The 17,333-nt window shown below is 53.7% G+C and overlaps 1 protein-coding gene across 1 annotated transcript in view; it reads right to left on the bottom strand.

Annotated features, from left to right (window-relative positions):
* Positions 1-17,333, bottom strand: part of SLCO2B1 (solute carrier organic anion transporter family member 2B1) — a 34,965-nt gene that overhangs the window by 13,854 nt on the left and 3,778 nt on the right. The window contains exons 4-7 of the mRNA XM_021704656.2: positions 14,957-15,196; positions 14,617-14,715; positions 12,316-12,506; positions 3,317-3,419 (exon numbers count right to left, since the gene is read on the bottom strand). Coding sequence (XP_021560331.1) covers positions 3,317-3,419; positions 12,316-12,506; positions 14,617-14,715; positions 14,957-15,196 — 633 coding nt within the window. The remainder of the gene's footprint in view (positions 1-3,316; positions 3,420-12,315; positions 12,507-14,616; positions 14,716-14,956; positions 15,197-17,333) is intronic.

Here is a 17,333-nt window from a genome sequence, read left to right as displayed (position 1 = left end):
TCTTTTTCTTCTTTTTTTTTTTTTCTTAACATATATTGCATTATTTGTTTCAGAGGTACAGATCTGAGATTCAACAGTCTTGCACAATTCACAGCGCTTACCAGAGCACATACCCTCCCCAGTGTCTATCACCCAGTCACCCCATCCTTCCCACCCCACCCCCCACTCCAGCATCCCTCAGTTTGTTTCCTGAGATTAAGAATTCCTCATCTCAGTGAGGTCATATGATACATGCCTTTCTTTGTTTGACTTATTTCACTCAACATAATACCCTCCAGTTCCATCCACGTCGTTGCAAATGAATTGTGCCTCTTTCCCTTCGATTCTATCTAAACTTCGATTTCATGAAGTTCTATTCCATACCTCCTATTCCATTCATCTCATCTCATCCCACCTCGTTCCATTTCTTCTGTTCTACTTACTCATCTCATTTTTCCCCACTCAGTCTTTTTCATCCTGTCCTGCTTTAGCTCTTTCCAAGCCAACCCTGGCCTGTGTCTTCTCTCCTGTGTCCCCCGCACGGGAGAGCAGCCCCTCCCCTGATCTTCCATCCCGAGTTTCTATGCTCCGCAGCACTTCCCTCACATACCACATGTTTCACTCAGCCACTTTACTGCACCCCACCAGAATATAAGCTTCATTTACAGCAGGGATTTTTGTCTGCCATGCTCACTGCTGAATCTCCAGAGCGTGGGGGCACAGCAGGCACTCAGGAAATATTTATGGAATAAATGAGGGAACGAATGAATGGCCAATATGGGATCAAATGTCGCAGTGTTGGGGCAGAAGTAAGACCTCCAGAGAAGGTAAAAACTGAGCAGGCTTGGTGCTGGGTGGCTTCTTGAGGTAGGACAGAGGTAGGGCCTGAAGAATGGATCTGAAGGAAAAGGAATTCCTAGTAGGGACGCAGCAAGAACAAAAGCACATAGAGAGACATAGAAGTGACGGGTCTGGCTTTGATGACCTCCCCCATCCCCCATTATCTCCTAAACTGGTGCCTTGTGTACAGCTTTCCTCATGCAGGTCCGCCAACCTGAAGGGCATGTGACGGGGGGCAGTCTCGAGGAAGAGCCTCAGGGGCAGCCAGGGTGATGGCCAAGGCCAAGAATGCTTTCTCTTCGGACACGTGCAGTTCTCTCTCCACTAACATCAAAAGAGAAAGGCATGTGTTTCTGCCCATGGGAGGTGAGCTGGAAGTTAACATGAGGTGTGGGGGAGAGAGGAGGAAAGGCCCTTCTGAGAAGACACGTCAGAGGAGCAAATCACCTGGCAGTCGGGACTGGTGGGGAAAGATGGCCCTGGGGCCCCTCTGGGCCAAGTGGGAGGTCCCTTCTGTTCCTGCAGTAGCAAGACCAGGGTGTCTGTTGCTGGAGATCTCTGTGTGCCCTCAGAGCTTGGCCAGAGCCCAGTCAGCTAGTTCTCTAGCCCCCTGGGCTGGGCCAGGAACCATTTCCTTAGAAGCCAGAAAATAAAGACCAACAGTCCTCGCAGGGTGGGTAAGAGCTGGGCTGTGGAATTTCCCTTCCTTCATGTCTCAGGTCTGCCTCCCGTCCTGAGTCCCCTGCCCTACACACAGCGCACTGAGCCAGCGTCTGGAGCGAGAAGGTTGACACGTGGCCTGCACCCCAGGTAGCTGCTCCAGCATCCCTCCCTCCTGGAGCTGCCCTGGCCAGGATCGGCCCAGGCCATAGCGGTGCCCTCACTGGACAGGTGGGGCCCAAGTTCATCTAGAGCGGCCGGGGCAAGGCCAGAATTTGCCAGGGGTTTCCTGACTCCTGGTGTAAAGGCCATTCCGCCTATGGGACCCCACCCCACCCACATTCCCAGGCCTCTCTGGCTGCCCGAAGGCTCTAGCTCGTTACTTGCTTCTATCATCTTCTCCTGTGCTAATCATCCCAAGTGCACTTTGTACCCACCCTCTATCTCTTCAGCATTTGCAGCCTGTCCTTAGAACAGATGGAAAATTCCTGGAGGGCAGGGCTTTGCCTTTCACTTAGATAGGGATATCTGCTGGGAACTCCAGGGTCACCTCCGTTAGAGAGCTGCTTCCCTTAGCTTAGTGCCTCCTCCATCAGGTAGGCTCCTCTCCACTCAAGAGATTCAGGAGCCGCCCACAGCTCAGAGGTATGTCCTCCCACCACCGTAGGGATAGTCTTTCTTCCCTTGGTCAGGGGCCTCCCTTAACTCAAGGATAATGTCTCCCCCATCAGACAGGGGCCTTCTCTAACTCTGGGACTGTCTTCTCTCAAGAATTTCGGCCTCCTCCAGCTGAAGGGCCATGGTTCCTCTTCCCTTTGGCTCCCCCATGGCCCCATGTGGTCAAGGCCGAGCCTCAGGTCACCACTGATCCCTCTGGAACTCAGCAGAAAGCCCAGAAGCCAGGCTTGCTGACCAACTAGAGGGCCTATGGCTAGCTCTGCTTGGTTTCCTCTAGGCTCACGGAGAAGCTGAAACCACCAGAGACAATCTGCCCAGGACACCTACTCCAGGATCCAATTTCAGTGATTGGCCCCAGCTTCCCTCTGGGCGGAAGCCAAAGCAGTGATTAATAAACTCTCCCAAGGAGCCACCTGCTGGGGCCTTCCAGCAGCTGGGGGGTGATCTGAGGTTAGGGAGTCTAAGCCCCTCCTGCCTCTAGGCCCAGCCCCATGCAGTCCAGCCCTCCCCTTAACCCAGAGAGGCTGGAGAACTGGCCGCTGGGTTACTGGTATCCCAACATCAGGTCTTAGGACACACTTCAAGAACTGGGCCTAATTAACTTCCTGTTTCAAGAGTCCTCAGTGGGGGCAGGGGTGGGTGCCAAAGCAAACCCCTCAGTCATCACCCTCCTAAACCACAGGCAGCTCAACTTACTGTCCCGGGATATGGTCAGAATAATAGCAGTAGGCCAGGGGTGATAATTGAAAAAATAATTATACTTTATTTAAGTTTTTTTTTTTTTAATAATATACAAAAGGCTTTCCATTCATTACCCCATTTGATTCTCCTAATAGTCCTTGAGGGAAGCAGAGCCAAGAATTATCGGCCCTGAGGGTTTGGAGAGCTGAGAGGAAGGAGGGCCAGGCTGGCCGGGGGAAGGAGAGGAAGAGCACTTGAACTTGACCTAGAGGGACCAGGAAGATTTTGATAGCAATAAAAACTGACATTCCAGGCAGAGGGGATCATATAAGTCAAGACTTACAGGAGTGTATGGTGCTCATGAGGGGTCTGTAGGTGTGAGAGATAAATCAAGAAGGGCAGGAAGGGGCTGGATCCTGTACGGCCCCACATGCCCCTCTGGTCCCACTTCTCTATATCCTGGCCTGAGCTCCCTTACCTTTGATGAACTGGATCACTGTCAGGTCTGGTGCAATCTGGGTGAGGCTATTCTGCTTCTCCTGGGACTCCCCCGGGCTCTGCTCAGAGGGAGAATCTTCACCCTGGGAAGACACACAACCAAGGGCAGTCAGCTGGATGCCAGACATTCTGCCCCAAGATGCCTGTGGGCTGGGGAAACCCTCCGGGAGAGAAGAGGGTATGGGGCAGTCACCTCATCAAAGCAATAGGGGTCATCAGTGTTCCATTTGTTTTGGCCCCAAATGGGCCTGGATGGATGGATGCTGATGCGTGCTGGGTGGGGGTGAGACCTCTCTGGTGCCTGAACACCCTAGAAGGACCTTTGCTTCACCTTGGTGGGGGATCCCTGAGAAAGGCTCAGGTCGAGTGTCTTGCTAATCCAGCACATGGGCATTCAGAGCAGAAGGGAAGTTGATTGTCAGAGAAAATCACTCTTACACACGCACGTGGGACTGAGTCAAACTTTGTGCGGGGTCTCTCCCCTGCTGGGCTCCCAGCTCTGCAAGCGCAGGTATCATGCTTATCTTGTTCTCTGTTGAAACCCTCGTGCCTAGCACAGGGCCTGGGGTGGAATGGTGGGTATCTGGTAACTATGTATGAACAGAAAGAATGAAGAACTGGCAATGGGTGTGGCCAGTCAGGCTCTAGGAAGAAAAAATGGAATCAACAGGAGAGGCTATTGTGGCGATGCAAGCGATTTCCCACACCGCTTCTGGTTAGGAATGGGGCAGGGGGTCCACACCGAGTACCCCAGGGGCCTAGCCACCCGCCCGCCAGGCCACCGGTATGCGGGCGGGTGGCTCCATAGGCATGCTGCTGTTCTAGCCTCACGGGCACCTGCGAAGGAAAACGCTCCACACAGGCGCAGAGCAGCTTCGAGGTTAGGTAACTTGCCCAACATCGCACAGAACTATGATCTGAGCTTACGCCTGCCTGTGCCTAAAGCTCATGCTTTATCCACTAAGTCCTGTGAGTCGGAGGCCCTGGTGCAAGACGGGAAGAATTGGGAGGCACCTTTCCGGAGCACCGTGAAGGGGCCTGAAAGCCCAGTCTAAGTCCCTGGGTGAGGCACTGTGGGTCTGTTACTCATTTACACCTTAGAGCCGTGCTGCCTGACACACGAGCTACCGGCCACGTGTGGCCGCTGAGCACTGGAAATACGGCCAGTCCACACGGAGATGTGCCGTGAGTAACAAACACAGGCTGCATTTCAAAGACTTAGTATGAAAAAAAAATAGAAAATATCTCATTATTTTTTAAATTTATGATATGCTAAAATGAGAATATTTTAGATATAGTGCGTTAACTTCAAGATATTAAAATTAGTGCCTTTTACTTTTGAATGTGCTACCAGTTAATATTTAGAATATACATATGTGGCTCACATAATATTTCTTTTGGACATGCTGCCTTCAAGACAATCGGAGAATCTCCTCGCATCTTTCTCCGTCCTAACCAAGCCGCGGAGAGTGGTGCGGGAAGGGCCCAGGACCGAGGGACCCAGGACCGAGGGAAGAGTGCTAGGACCAGGATACCGCCCCAGGACAGGAGGGAGGAGATAAATTGAGATAAACTAAGAACCTCCCAACGTTCTATCAAGGACCACAGGACTGGCGGCTCAGCTCAGCGGTCTTTGGATGAGCAGAATCTGTGAGTTCCTTGCCTGGGGTTCCTTGTCCTCATGTAAACAGTGAGGATGACCCCAGTGTCTGCACGTCCAGCCCCCTGTGGTCTACCCCAAACTTTCACATCCACCATGTCATCTGATTCCCGCAGCAGTCTGGGGAAGGGATCATTACTGCACCTATTTTGCAAGAGGAAACTGAGGCCCCAGAAGAGGACGTGTCACCCAGGGAGCAATGGGCAGAGCAGGTTCTCGAAGGCAGGTCCTCCAGGACCACCGTCTCACCCCTGTCTCATGCTGTGAAAAAGAGCACGGGGTTTGGAGATAGGAAGGAAGGGGCAGAACTTCAGGGGCTTGTGGGGGGGGCGGTCAGGGAAGGCCTCCAGGAGAAGTGAGGTTTGGGATTGGGGTGGACAGAAAGGGAGAGGTTATTCAAAGCAAGGGCATAGGACAGCAGGAGTGTGGGGGTGGGGAGGGCCTTTCTGTGCGGGGGGGTTGCGGGGGGGTTGACAGGGAAGCCATAGGGGCTGGGGCAGAAGCTGGGCAGTTTGGAGGGCCATGCTAAGGGACTTCGGCTTTATCAGGTGGGTACTGGGAGCCCCTGTCCTGGGCTCTTCACAAGTTTCTGCCTCTCTCCCCACATCTGTTTTGAGGACTCCCGACCAAGAGCCGACTCTGGAAACCAGAAGCATTGTGGCTCCGCTCAAAGCAGGGCTTGGAGTCAGACGCATCTGGCTGTGGTTTGCCTGGGTCAGCAGGCCTGAGCTGAGGGAGCCGGTTAGAACTTCCCCTCCCTTGGGGCCATGTGCTGATGGCTGCAAGCCTGTGGGACCCAGTGTGCCGTGTGTGGTCTGGCACGTGCAAGGGCCCTCTGCCTGCCGGGCCTCCAGAGCTCCAGGAGCTGTCCTCGGGGGAAGCCGGGTGCCTAGAAAGCTCTGTGCGGGGCCGTGACCCCAGCCCCACGGAGCCTCGCTGACCCTGGTGGGTGGTAGGGCACTGTCTCTGCCAGCCCTCAGCTGCCATGGCATGTGGCCACGACAAGCGGCCACAGGGATGGGGTGATCTGCTAGCCTTCCCACCGCCGTGGGAGGGAGATCGTGTTTCCAGCAGAGCGCCCGGAGATCGGAGCTCCGCCGAGGACTGCCACACGCTTCCTCCGGCTTTCTCATACTGAGATCCGTGCAGCTAGCCATGCTTCTTGTGTCCCCGTGGCCACCGGCAAGCCCAGAACCAAATAAGGGGTTCGGTTACATCAACTGAATTCATCTTTGTGGTCCATGCTCCTAAGTTTCCCCTTCTCTTGCTGATACCCCTTTTCGCGGCTGTTTCTATTTTGCTTCTTGGTCCTGAGTGAGTGATTCGGCTCAGGTCCCGCGATGGCCTTCCCGGGGCTGAATCCCAGCTCCACCCTTCACTAGCCCTGTGGGCAAGTTATTTAATCTCTCTGTAACTTGACCCCTCAGGTGTAAATGGGAGTTATAGCTGCACCTATTTTATACACAGATTACAAAGATTAAATGAGATAATACATACAAAGGGCTTAAAACAATGCATGGTCCAGAGTAAGCGATAGATGTCAGCCTAATTTCCCACTCCTACTAGTACGGTACGTTTGAGTTTGGCGTGAGCTGTAAGAATATTAGAAAAAAAAGGTAATTTTTCCATTATTTTTCCTCTTAAGAGCTGGCTTGATCAGAGAAAGATATTAAGAATAAACACTCCGGGTCGTCAGGCACTGAACAACCCACTTCCCACTTTGCCTCGTTTCATTCTTACAAAAATCCCAAGGTGTGGATGTTAGGATTATACCCATTTTATAGATTTCAGAGTTCCAAGTGCGGAGGCGCGTCTGGCTCCTGCTGCTAGCCCCCCGAGGCCAGTGTGGATGTCTCAGGCATCGAGGAGCCTCCCGGGCCAGATCAGCTACCGATCAGCTCTCTTAGTGAGCCTCAGTCTCTGCCGAACAGATGTATTGGACTAGATCAGTGTTTTTAAAACTGGGTTTTCAGCAGCAAAACCCTTTCTCTAACCAAAACCTCACTCAAAAGACTGACATAAAAACACATAAAACTAGAATCTGATTGGTGTGTGTGGGTGGGTGTGTGTGTGTGTGTGCAGGGAGGTGGAAGGCCCTTAGTCCTATTGGGGGACACCTCTCTTCAATCTCCCTATGGTGGCACCTTGGGGTTCTGTCGGTACAGTTTGAAATCACTGAAGAGCCTTCCAGTCCCAGTGTTTGAGGAAGCTCTGATCTACACCACCCGTGAGTAGGGGTGAGGCTCACCTTAGCCCTGTGGGGCCAAGACCTGGCTTGGTACGGACTGGTACAGGGGGAGGTGGTGCTGGCCAACCTCTGGGCACAACCTTGACCCTCTCTGGGCCTGAATCCCTCCATCTGTAGGTAGAGTGGGGGTTGAACTGGATGATCACACAAGACCTTCTACCTTGGAGCGTCGAGGAGGGGTGAGGGTGGCGTCAAAAGGCCTGGGTTTCGAGGGATGGAGAGGGACATATGAGGGCTCCTGGGCTGGCTGGGAGGGGTCCGGAGGCAGACCCGAGTCACCTTGGACCTCCCAGGGGCTGCAGAAGGAGCACGAAGTCCAAGAAGAACAGAAGCCCCCCAGCTGGCCCTAAGTTCTGGGCTTTAAGGGCCACTGCCACGCCCACTCCTGTCCCCATCCTTGACCATTCTCCCAAAGAAGCACATCAGGTTAATGATTGGGAGAAAACAGATTTCATAGACTCCTAGACTTGTAGGTCAAAATTATAGCCATGTAGAAACGTGAATTTGGGGAGTCAAAGATCATTCGAGGCATAGAATCATAGAATAATAGAACACGAGTACTTTAGAAACACAGAACTTTAAAACTGTATAATATTAGAATCCCAGACTCTGGAAGATGGCCTAGAATAACAGACATGGAGACTCCTGGGAAATAGGAACCCAGAGAAGATGACAGAGGCCAGTGGTGCTCAGAGGCCGGGCAGGGACAGGGGCTCTTGGTGGACAAGGCCTTTCTCAGCCCCTGGCCCAGCCTCAAGGGCAGGCACTCGGAGGGACCTGAGGGTATGGAGGGCAAAGGAGGGTTGCTGACTGAATGGGGTCCTATGACCAGAAGGACAGATAGGGCCAGATGACCTGTTAGGGAGCCCCTAAGAGGCCATCTGTACTCCACAGGTCCTACAGAACCATGTTCTAGGAGTCCTGGGGCTTGACAGGACCCTGGAGAGACGGGCTGATTATAGAGAGGGAGGCTACAGGGAGACTGAGGCTCACAGAGAGCTAACACATGCCCTGGTTCACTCCTAGAAGGATATCTGGTGGCCACCATGAGGTCACAGATACATGGGCAGAACCAAAGGCAGGAAAGCAGAGACCCTGCCCCTCCGTGTCCTGGATGGCTTCCCCCATCTACCATCTCATAATCTTCTCTGTGGAGACTGTTCATGCTCCCCTCCCTGCAGGCAGAGGACTCTTAAGCACTGGCCATGGGAGAAGCCTGAGCGGTCAGTCAGTCATCCCCCTGTCCGTCTGCATCTGGCCTTCCTTCGTTACCTGAGAGCTTCTTGGGGGCAGAGGCTGTGGACTGCACCCTTTTCTCCCACAGTGGAAGGGCTCCTGTACTGCTCCATTTAGAGAAGACATCATTCAACCTGTCAGAGGTGGTAGACCCTGTCTAATCTTCTGCCCATTGTACAGATGAGGAGACTGAGGTCAGTGACCTTCACTGGGTCACAAAACCCTGATATTACATGCCACCATACCACCATTAAAAACTGCATTTACTTGTAGGAGGCTATTTGGGGGACCCCTGAGCCTGGGAGAAGATACTCGAAGGGATTTCAGAAAGAGTCTCCCCTTCACTTCCCTCTCCCCACCCCCACCCGTGCCTGTTCCCACTCTCTACAGACGATACACCTCCCGTGTCTGTGGGCCTGGACCTTCTGGCTGCCAATTCTACCTAACCGGACCCTTCCTCCCAGTCCATCTACCTCCCCTTCAGTGGCCTTAGTGGGCTGGGCCAGCCCGAGTCAGCAGAGCTGGCCGAGGCAGCCTCAAGGAGGAGGGGGGGGGAGGGGCGGGCAATAATTCCTCCCCCATCAATATTTATTGCCTGCGAGCTGCTGGAAGCAGATCATCATGTTCTCAGCCTTCGGTTCTTTTTAAAGAACCTCTCACCCCCTTCCTTCCTCACTCCCCATCCCCAGTGTGCTGACAGAATGAATCCAGACAGCCAGACAGGTTCACAGCCGGGGAGCAGGGTTTCCAAGCTTCACAGAGATGCCGCTCTTCAAATCCAGATGTCTACCACAGCAGCTTCGCCTCAAGAAACCGTGCGTTCTTAGACTTCCAGGCACACAGCCTATGGCTCCGGGAATCCACCCTCGGCATCTCCGGCAGCCGAACAGAATGGGGAAGTGTCTTGCTCAAGGTCACACGGCGGCCACGTGACCGAGCCCAGCCATGCCTCCCACTGGCTTCTTCCATCTAGTCTGCCCCGTGGCTCAAGTGGTTGTCCTCTGTTCAGATGTGAGGCCCAACCTGGACACTGCCCGTAACCAGAAACTCCTCACTTCCCCTGTGACCACCCCTACTTCTAAGAACTCTTCCCCCAAGTTCTAGGAATTCCTATCTCATGCAAATTCTGGCCGAGCTAGGCAGAACCAGGAAGGGCCATCTGTGGTTTCAAATGCCTTCTTCCCCTGAAATTGGTCGCTTGCAGGGCCTGCCCCCTCTGCCTCTGAGCCCAGCACCAGCCCAGGCCCGCACTGTCCTGGGATGTCCCATAGTGGAGCAGCGCCCGGGCTGGGCCGTGTCTCTCCCGGGTGGCTCTTGCAACTTTTCCCTTTCCCCACCCCCCCACCCCCCACTGCAGGTGCATGGCTTTCCACCTGGACCACAGCCAGAGGGGCTGCACCAGTCTCCCTGCGCCCACTGCTCCCTCCCTTCTTCTATCCCTTTCTCGGCTTAGACCCTGTGATAGAGCCATGGGACACCCGTTTACCCTCCTTCTAGGGTGACCAGCTGCTCTTGAAGCTGGCAGGCAAAGCCTTCTCTGATCTGGCCCCTACTGGCTGTTCTAACATCAATTTTCATTGGTCTCCCACGAAAAAACTTCTGCTCCCGCAGGGGTGGGCGATGGGTAGTGAGGTTCATAGAGCAGCCACCTTTGGGGTTGGACAGACTTGGGTGCAAATTCTAGCTTTTCTAGATGAAGACATTTTCAGCCCTCTCTCTTAGGTCCCGACTTTCTTGCTCTAAGGAGGAGGGCCTCTCTCCCATGACAGCCAGCATATTCAAATGCACCAACATGCCTCATTAAATAGAATTATTCTTACTGCAAAATATTCGACAGGCTTTTTACAAATCGTCCCTTTGAAACTAGAATTACTTAGCAACAAATAATTTATGATTGTGATTTCTCAACAATTGCTTCCCTGTGAAATAAGAAGAAATATATGTATGCGAATGTATATATTCCTGACACAGAGCTCCTAAAACTCTTGTAAATAAGAGTGCTTAGGAGAGGGGCGCCTGGGTGGCTCAGTTGGTTAAGCGACTGCCTTCGGCTCAGGTCATGATCCTGGAGTCCCGGGATCGAGTCCCGCATCGGGCTCCCTGCTCGGCGAGGAGCCTGCCTCTCCCTCTAACCCTCCCCCCTCTCATGTACTCTCTCTCTCTCATTCTCGCTCTCTCAAATAAATAAATCTTAAAAAAAAAAAAAAAAAAGAGTGCTTAGGAGAATCTTCTAATGTTTATAGTCTTTGACTCCAGTTCCTGACACAGAGCTCCTAAGATCTGTGTAATTTCCTGCGTGCTAGGAAATGACACCAAGCTCCTAAATCCCTTGCAATTTCCTGGGCGAGAAGAACATCTTTTGTTCTAATGAGATGACTCTCAGTGGGCCCTTGGATGGGAAATGGTCACCAGAAAGACCACGCCATGATTACAAGCTTAGAACTTACAGCTCCCCCACCCCCACCCCCAGTTCTCCAGAAAGGGGAGAAGGGCTGGAAATGGAGTTAAGGATTGATCATGTCTATATGGAGAAAGCCCCCACAAAATCCTAACAGTATCGGGTTCAGGGAGCTTCAAGGTTGGTAAGCACATCCATTTGCCAGGAGGGTGACATACCCCAACTCTACAGGGACAGAAGCTCCTGTATTTGGGACCCTCCCAATCCCCTCCCTATGTATCCCCTCATCTGGCTGTTTATCAATACCCTTTATCATATCCCCTATTACATAATTAGCTGGTAAACATGAAGTAAGTGCTTTCTTGAGTTCTGTGAACTGTTCTAGCAAATGATGGAATCCAAGAAAGGGGTTGTGGGAACCCCTGATCTGTAGCCAAGTAGGACAGAAATTGTTGGTCACCTGGGGATGGGCCTACTACCCGCGACTGAAGTGCTAAAGAAAATTCGGTAAGGTCAACATTAATGACACATCGAACTTTTATAAAAGTTTCTATTTTGTCATTTTCTTTTGTACTCTGGAGCCAATTGATTGTTTTTAAGGCCTAGTGTTTTGGTGAGCCTCTGGAAAGCCTGGAGGCCCCCCACCCAGCATCATCTCTCCTGCCCAGTGGATCTCCTCTGAGGAAAGACCACCTGCCCCTCAGCCGAGCAGGGGGTTTCAGCGAGATATCCTCGAGCACCTCATGGCTTGTTACTTATCAATGAATCTTGGTCCCCACTAGGCTGTGCCTGTTTTAAGGGTAGAGGCCATGTGCTGAGCTCCAGTGATGGCCTGACACCTGGCCCCAAGGATGCCCTCAGTACGCCTTTGTCCCCTCACTGCTTCTGGAAAGGCTGGATTCATTTCTACAGCTGAACCCTTTGTCCACGCTATGTCCACATCTAGAATGCTCCCTCTCCCCTCTCTAGGCTTCCACCATCCTTCAGAGTCCAGCTCAAATCCTGCCCCTTCAGAGAAGTTCTTCTCAGACTCCCCCCCCCATTCTCCACCTCCCCCTACTTCTCAATATTGCTCCGGCACACCACGTTTAGAACTGACAGAAACCATGAAGTGACGAGCAGAGAGGCAGACAGTGTGATGGTTAGACAGAGGGCATGGGCTCGGACAGGCTGGGGTTCTCACCCCAGTGCTGCCCTCACTGGCCGTGTGATCTTGGCTAGGTCACTTCCTCCTCGGGCCCCTAATCTCAGCGTGCAAGGGGCAGGACATACTCACTGTGCGGGGCTGTTGGGGGTGCAGTGGATGGAGCCTGGACAGAAAGGCTTTGTAAGCTGTGAAGTGCAGTGCCCAGGAGGGATGAAGTCTACGGTTACAAGGGAGGATGGGTGGGTGGGGGCTGGAGCCTGGACTAGGGTGGGCCCATGGAGGGGGCTTACTTTGCTGACAGGTGAGGCTGCGGCTGCCAAGGCCCTTCGCCGAAAGCGGAGCTCGTGCTTCTCCTTGGGCATCTCCTTGGGGAAGAAGAAGTAGGGCACGGCAGCCAGGGCCACTGCACCAGCGGAGACGAGGAAGCCCAGCCACCAGGCCCCCACCCATCGGGGGTCCTTCGAGGTCAGGCTGATACCACCTGGAAGGGAAGACCATGGTGATGTTAGAGTCAGGACGGGCTGTCCCTTCTTGGCCACCACCCTGGGACTGGCCTTTGAGACACTAGCTGGCCCCAGGGGCCAGGAGTCAGGAGACCTAGGCTCCAGTGTGGCTTTGCCAGTTACGTCCCGTGTGACCTTGGGCAAGGCCTTGATCCCTCCTGGACCTCAGTTTTCCGACTACTGAGGCATTGTGTGTAGCGGTCAAGGTTATGGACTTTGGAAATGGACTGTTGAGTCTGAATTCCATTACTAATATAACCTTGGGCAAATTACTTAACCTCTTTGTGCCTCGGGGTCTTCCTCTATAAAATACAGACAATCGTAGCACCTACACCACAGGGTCATTGTGAGAACCATAGAAACCAACACAGGTAAAGCACGTAGTATGTGCTGTACAGCTAAACATACAGCTAAACATGTTCTTCTTCCTCATCTTACTGTTACTGTTTTGATTATTATTATTATTAAATTGATGGTTAGGACCCCTTTTGTGCTTCTCAGACCTGCGTCATTAAAATCACCGGGGTGCTTGTCAAAAATACCCAAGATCAACTTAAAACTACCACGGGGTGGAGTGGGAAGGTGACCAAGGAATCTTCCCTTTAGCAAGTTCCCCAGGTATGATTAGGACTATATTATTCCAGATGTGCTTCCTGGCTGGCCTGTCCGCTTCTCCCAACCAAGCCCTTGACCTCGAGGCCGAGTCGGATACTTCCTCCTTCAATTGCAACAGTATCCGCAAATGCTTTCTAACCACACGGATGCACGATGAGAAGCCTAGGAGTAGGGTTGGTTCCCAGGTGCTTGGGCCTGAGCGCTCCTGGCCAGGGCCAGAGTATACAATCTGCACTCGGCACACGTAGCAGCTGGGGATGAAGGTGGCTTTTGTTACTAATTCCCTCCCCCCGCTATTCCTCCCCCTGCTGCTGTGCCAGCCTGGTGAGCCCAAGCACAGGCATCTCCCCAACTCCCCCGCTTCTCACACACCCGTCTGTGCCTGCAGCAGACATGATCTGCCCACCGCATGAAATCCCCCAGAGAGAAAAGGCAGGAAGATCCGTCTACGGGAGCACCACATCTGCCCGTGGAGGAGCCGCATCTGCCACGATGATGGCAACAGAGCCCGAAAACACACCACCTTCCTGGAGCGGGGGCATGTCTGGGCCCGCTGAGGACCAACCAGAGCTCACGCTGGGCTGCTGGGCCCCCCTTTCTAGAAGGAAGGAAGGTGGGGCAGGACTATCCCTAGTGAGTCCTCTTCAGAGCTGCCCAGGAGGCACCCTCGTGCAAAAGCCAGAGAACAGGAAGCAGAATCGGCGTGTCCATCCAGTCACGTGTGTGTCCCCTGAGGTTTCTAGGGCTTGCTGGAAGTCTCCAGGGGAGAGGAATCCTCTCCTACTCCCTGCAGGGTGTCAGAGCTTGGGGACCCTCACCACTCCCCGCTCCTGGCTGCCTTCAGACCAAGCTTCGGTCCCACTCCTTGGCCCACCCCTACTATGCCTGCATCAGAGACTGCTGTTCCCTGAGCGGGGCACTCGGCCCAGGTTCCCAGACTCTGAGGTGGTCAGAACTAGAAGGGTCTTTAGAGGTCACCCAGTAAATTTCCCATTTGAAGTAGGCCCAAGCTCACTGAGTCCTGCTCCAGAAGTTCTCTCCTGCATGCTTCTCTGTTTCACCCGGGTCTTGCTCCCCCTGAAGATGGGAGCCCCTACAGGCCAAGAGCGTATGTGCCCCTGTCTGCCCCGCAGTGTATCTGAGCGCAGGCTGGGGTGGGGGTAGCTCAGGGACGGGACTGGGTGAAGAGGCATCAGAATAGCAGAGACAAGACAACTGCCCATCTGGTGGTGTTCTGCAGCTTATCTTCATTTCTCACTGGACTCTGATCGCAGCTTGGGGAGGTGGACAGGAAGGAGAGTGTCTCAAAGATGAGGAAGCTGAGGCTCAGAGGTTAAGAGGCACGTCCGAGGTCAGCGGGATCGCTAGGATTTGGATGTGAGCCCCCTGGCTCAGAGTCTCCTATGAGGCCAGTGGTCAGTGAGCTAGCAGCTGTGTGCCCCCAGGGACGGCTGTGTGCTCTTTGAGGCTCACCTTCTGGCATCCGGTCGATGTCTACATAAAGGCGCAGCATGAGGCCGCCCAGCCCATAAGCCAAGCCTGGCCCTATCATGGTTACTGCAAACAGGATCCCTGCAACACAAAGCCTGGGTTAGGCCCCCTGGCCCTGGCTTCCCTCTGCAGATCAGCGCCTGGCCAGTCTCCAACAGGTAAGAGCGGCCCATCTCCCCTGGTCAGGCCCAGGAAACTCCAGGGCTTCTCCAGACCTTTCCTGGCCACGTGGGGCAGAGGTCAGGAACTCTGCCCAGCCCCTACCTAGTCCTCTCATCCTCTGACCTCTGAGCCTGGCCCTCCCTCTGAGCCCGGTTCTCACCAAGGTAGAGAGGCGAGTTGCTGTTGTGGGCAAAGTCATCGATGTAGGAGATGCCGAAGGGCTGAATGGGCACCGCGCCCACGCCAAGCAGGGTCTGGGCCGTGAACATTATCCCCACCACAGCCAGGTGCTGGGCCTCCGTGTAGCTTGAGCAGCTGCTGTTGGAGGGGGCTGGGGTTGGGGCTGGGACCGAGGTTGTGGGCTGGCACAGAGAAGCCTCAAAATCCTGTGGCATGTCCACTACGAGATGATAAAAAATATTATGACGAGAGCTAAGACTCTTAACACATCGTGCTCTGGATGCAAGGCACCATTCTAGGTGCTGTGTACATAAACCATCTGACTCCCTCCCCGCAACACCTAGGGGATGGGTGCTCTCATTACACCCATTGCACAGATGAGGAAACTGATGCTCAGGCAGCAATTAGCAAAGGCAGAGCCAGGATTGGAACCCAGGCAGCTTGGCTTCGAGTCCACGCTCTTCAACTACCCTATGCCACCTTTCTGAGCAGAGGTATGTGGAAGTTCCGTGGCAACCGTGGCCCTCGGGTGGGGTGGGGCTGTCAAAGGAGATGAGTTTGAACAGGGGCAAGAAGAACAAGATTTTCCAGAAGAGAAGGTGGGAGGGGTGCTCCAGGGAGAGGTCACAGCACAAGCAGAAGTTCAGCAGTGAGGACTCATATATAGAGTGTGAGGGACTAGGCCAGGGTTGAAGGCAGGGCCAGGCAGGGGAGGGATGCTGGGGCTGGACTGTGGAAGGCTCCAGGGCCCTTGGCCTTCATTTTGGGTGGGCAGGACAGCTCAGGACACAGATGCAGAGTTTAGTAAAGGGGAATTTCTTTATTTAGCACCAGACAGTTGCTCCCTGTAACTCACCAATATTTGGTAAGCAAACTTAAAGAGACACCCTTGCTATTATTATCCCAAATGTGGGTGTAGATGTGGCCTTCTCTGTGTGGCCTGCCCAGCCTTTTCTGGAAGCTGGGCTCTTGAGAAAAAGCCATGTGAACCAGGGTCAAAGGCCTGGACCTTCAACCAAGGTTGCATGAGTTGAAGCCTGGGAGACTTTGATGGAGGCCCTCAACTTGTCTGGGCCTCAGTTTCCTCACCTCTCAAGAGTCTCCTAGAATGGAAGTTCTACAGAAATTCAGAATTCAGAAGCAGAATAATTCAGTGGTTCGGAGCAGGGGCTCTGGAGCCAAGCCACCTGGACATGTCATGTCCCCACGAGCTGTGGGCCTTGAGGAGATCCCCCCCTCTCTGAACATCGGTTTCCTCACCTGTAAAATAGGATGCCACTAATACCCGATACCGGGCCATAAACATGGAGAGTGAGTGCTGCCCGTGCACAGAGCCTACTAGACATTTCAGGCGATGACTGTTATAGGGCTCTGTCTTCTTTTTGCTCCCCTGTGATGCCAGGGCCTTGCAGGGGGCCTGGTAGAGAAGTATTAGTGATAAAGAAACTAATTCATGCTGGATGAAGAAGGAGTGAATGAAATAGTCGGGGATGCCAGAGCAGGCCGGGTGCCTGGGGGTCACCAAGCCTAGTGTGCTCATCCGAGACAGGCTCAGGCAGGAGAAGGGCTGCGCTCAGGCTTTCCCGGGCGCCCATGGCAGAGGGGTGTTGTGTGGCAGGGCGGAGGAAGAATGTGTAGACCCTGCACAGAAAAAGCTCTGTTGAAGTGAAAATTCTGGACCCAGAAATGTATTGTTTTTCCCCAGCATTCCAATCAGGCCTTTTGATGGCTTTCCCTTGGGCCTCGATAACCCCTCTAAGCTGTTCACGCACACTCTCCACTTTCCCACTTCCTGGCCATTGCCCTTGCGGCTCCCTGCACTCGAAATGCCCACCTTCTCCTTATCCCCCACCCCACTCAGGGCTCTGCCAGCTGTCTCTGGCTGACTCCCAGTGAGCTGGAGTCTCTACCCTACAGCAGAGCTGCCCATGCCTCTAACCTGGGCCTCCCTGGGAGCTTATGGGGCTGGTTGTACTGCTCCCTCTTCCCACCCCGGGTCCTGGCACAGACTGGGAGCTCTGGGGTGTGAGCTCTGGGGTGTGAGCAAGGGAGGCGATGCTCTCTGACAGCGCTCTCCGCTTGGGAAGGCTTCCATGATGCCAGGCTGGCCCCTGTGCTCCCCTCCTCACACAAGTGACACATTGCAGGGTTTTTGTTTGCCTCTTGTCTCCTCTCCCATGCTGGAAGCTCCCTGGAGTCTTGAGTTCCCTGAGAGGGTCTGACACAAAGTAGGCTGTACTAAGGGTTCACTGGGTGGACCACTGGATGGATGGATGGATGGATGGATGGATGATGGATAGATGGGTGGGGGGATGGATGGATGGATGGATGGATGATGGATAGATGGGTGGGGAGAT

Source organism: Neomonachus schauinslandi, chromosome 11 (genome assembly GCF_002201575.2).
Source record: "Neomonachus schauinslandi chromosome 11, ASM220157v2, whole genome shotgun sequence".
Lineage (NCBI taxonomy): Eukaryota > Metazoa > Chordata > Mammalia > Carnivora > Phocidae > Neomonachus > Neomonachus schauinslandi.
This window is presented reverse-complemented; position numbering and strand designations above follow the sequence as displayed.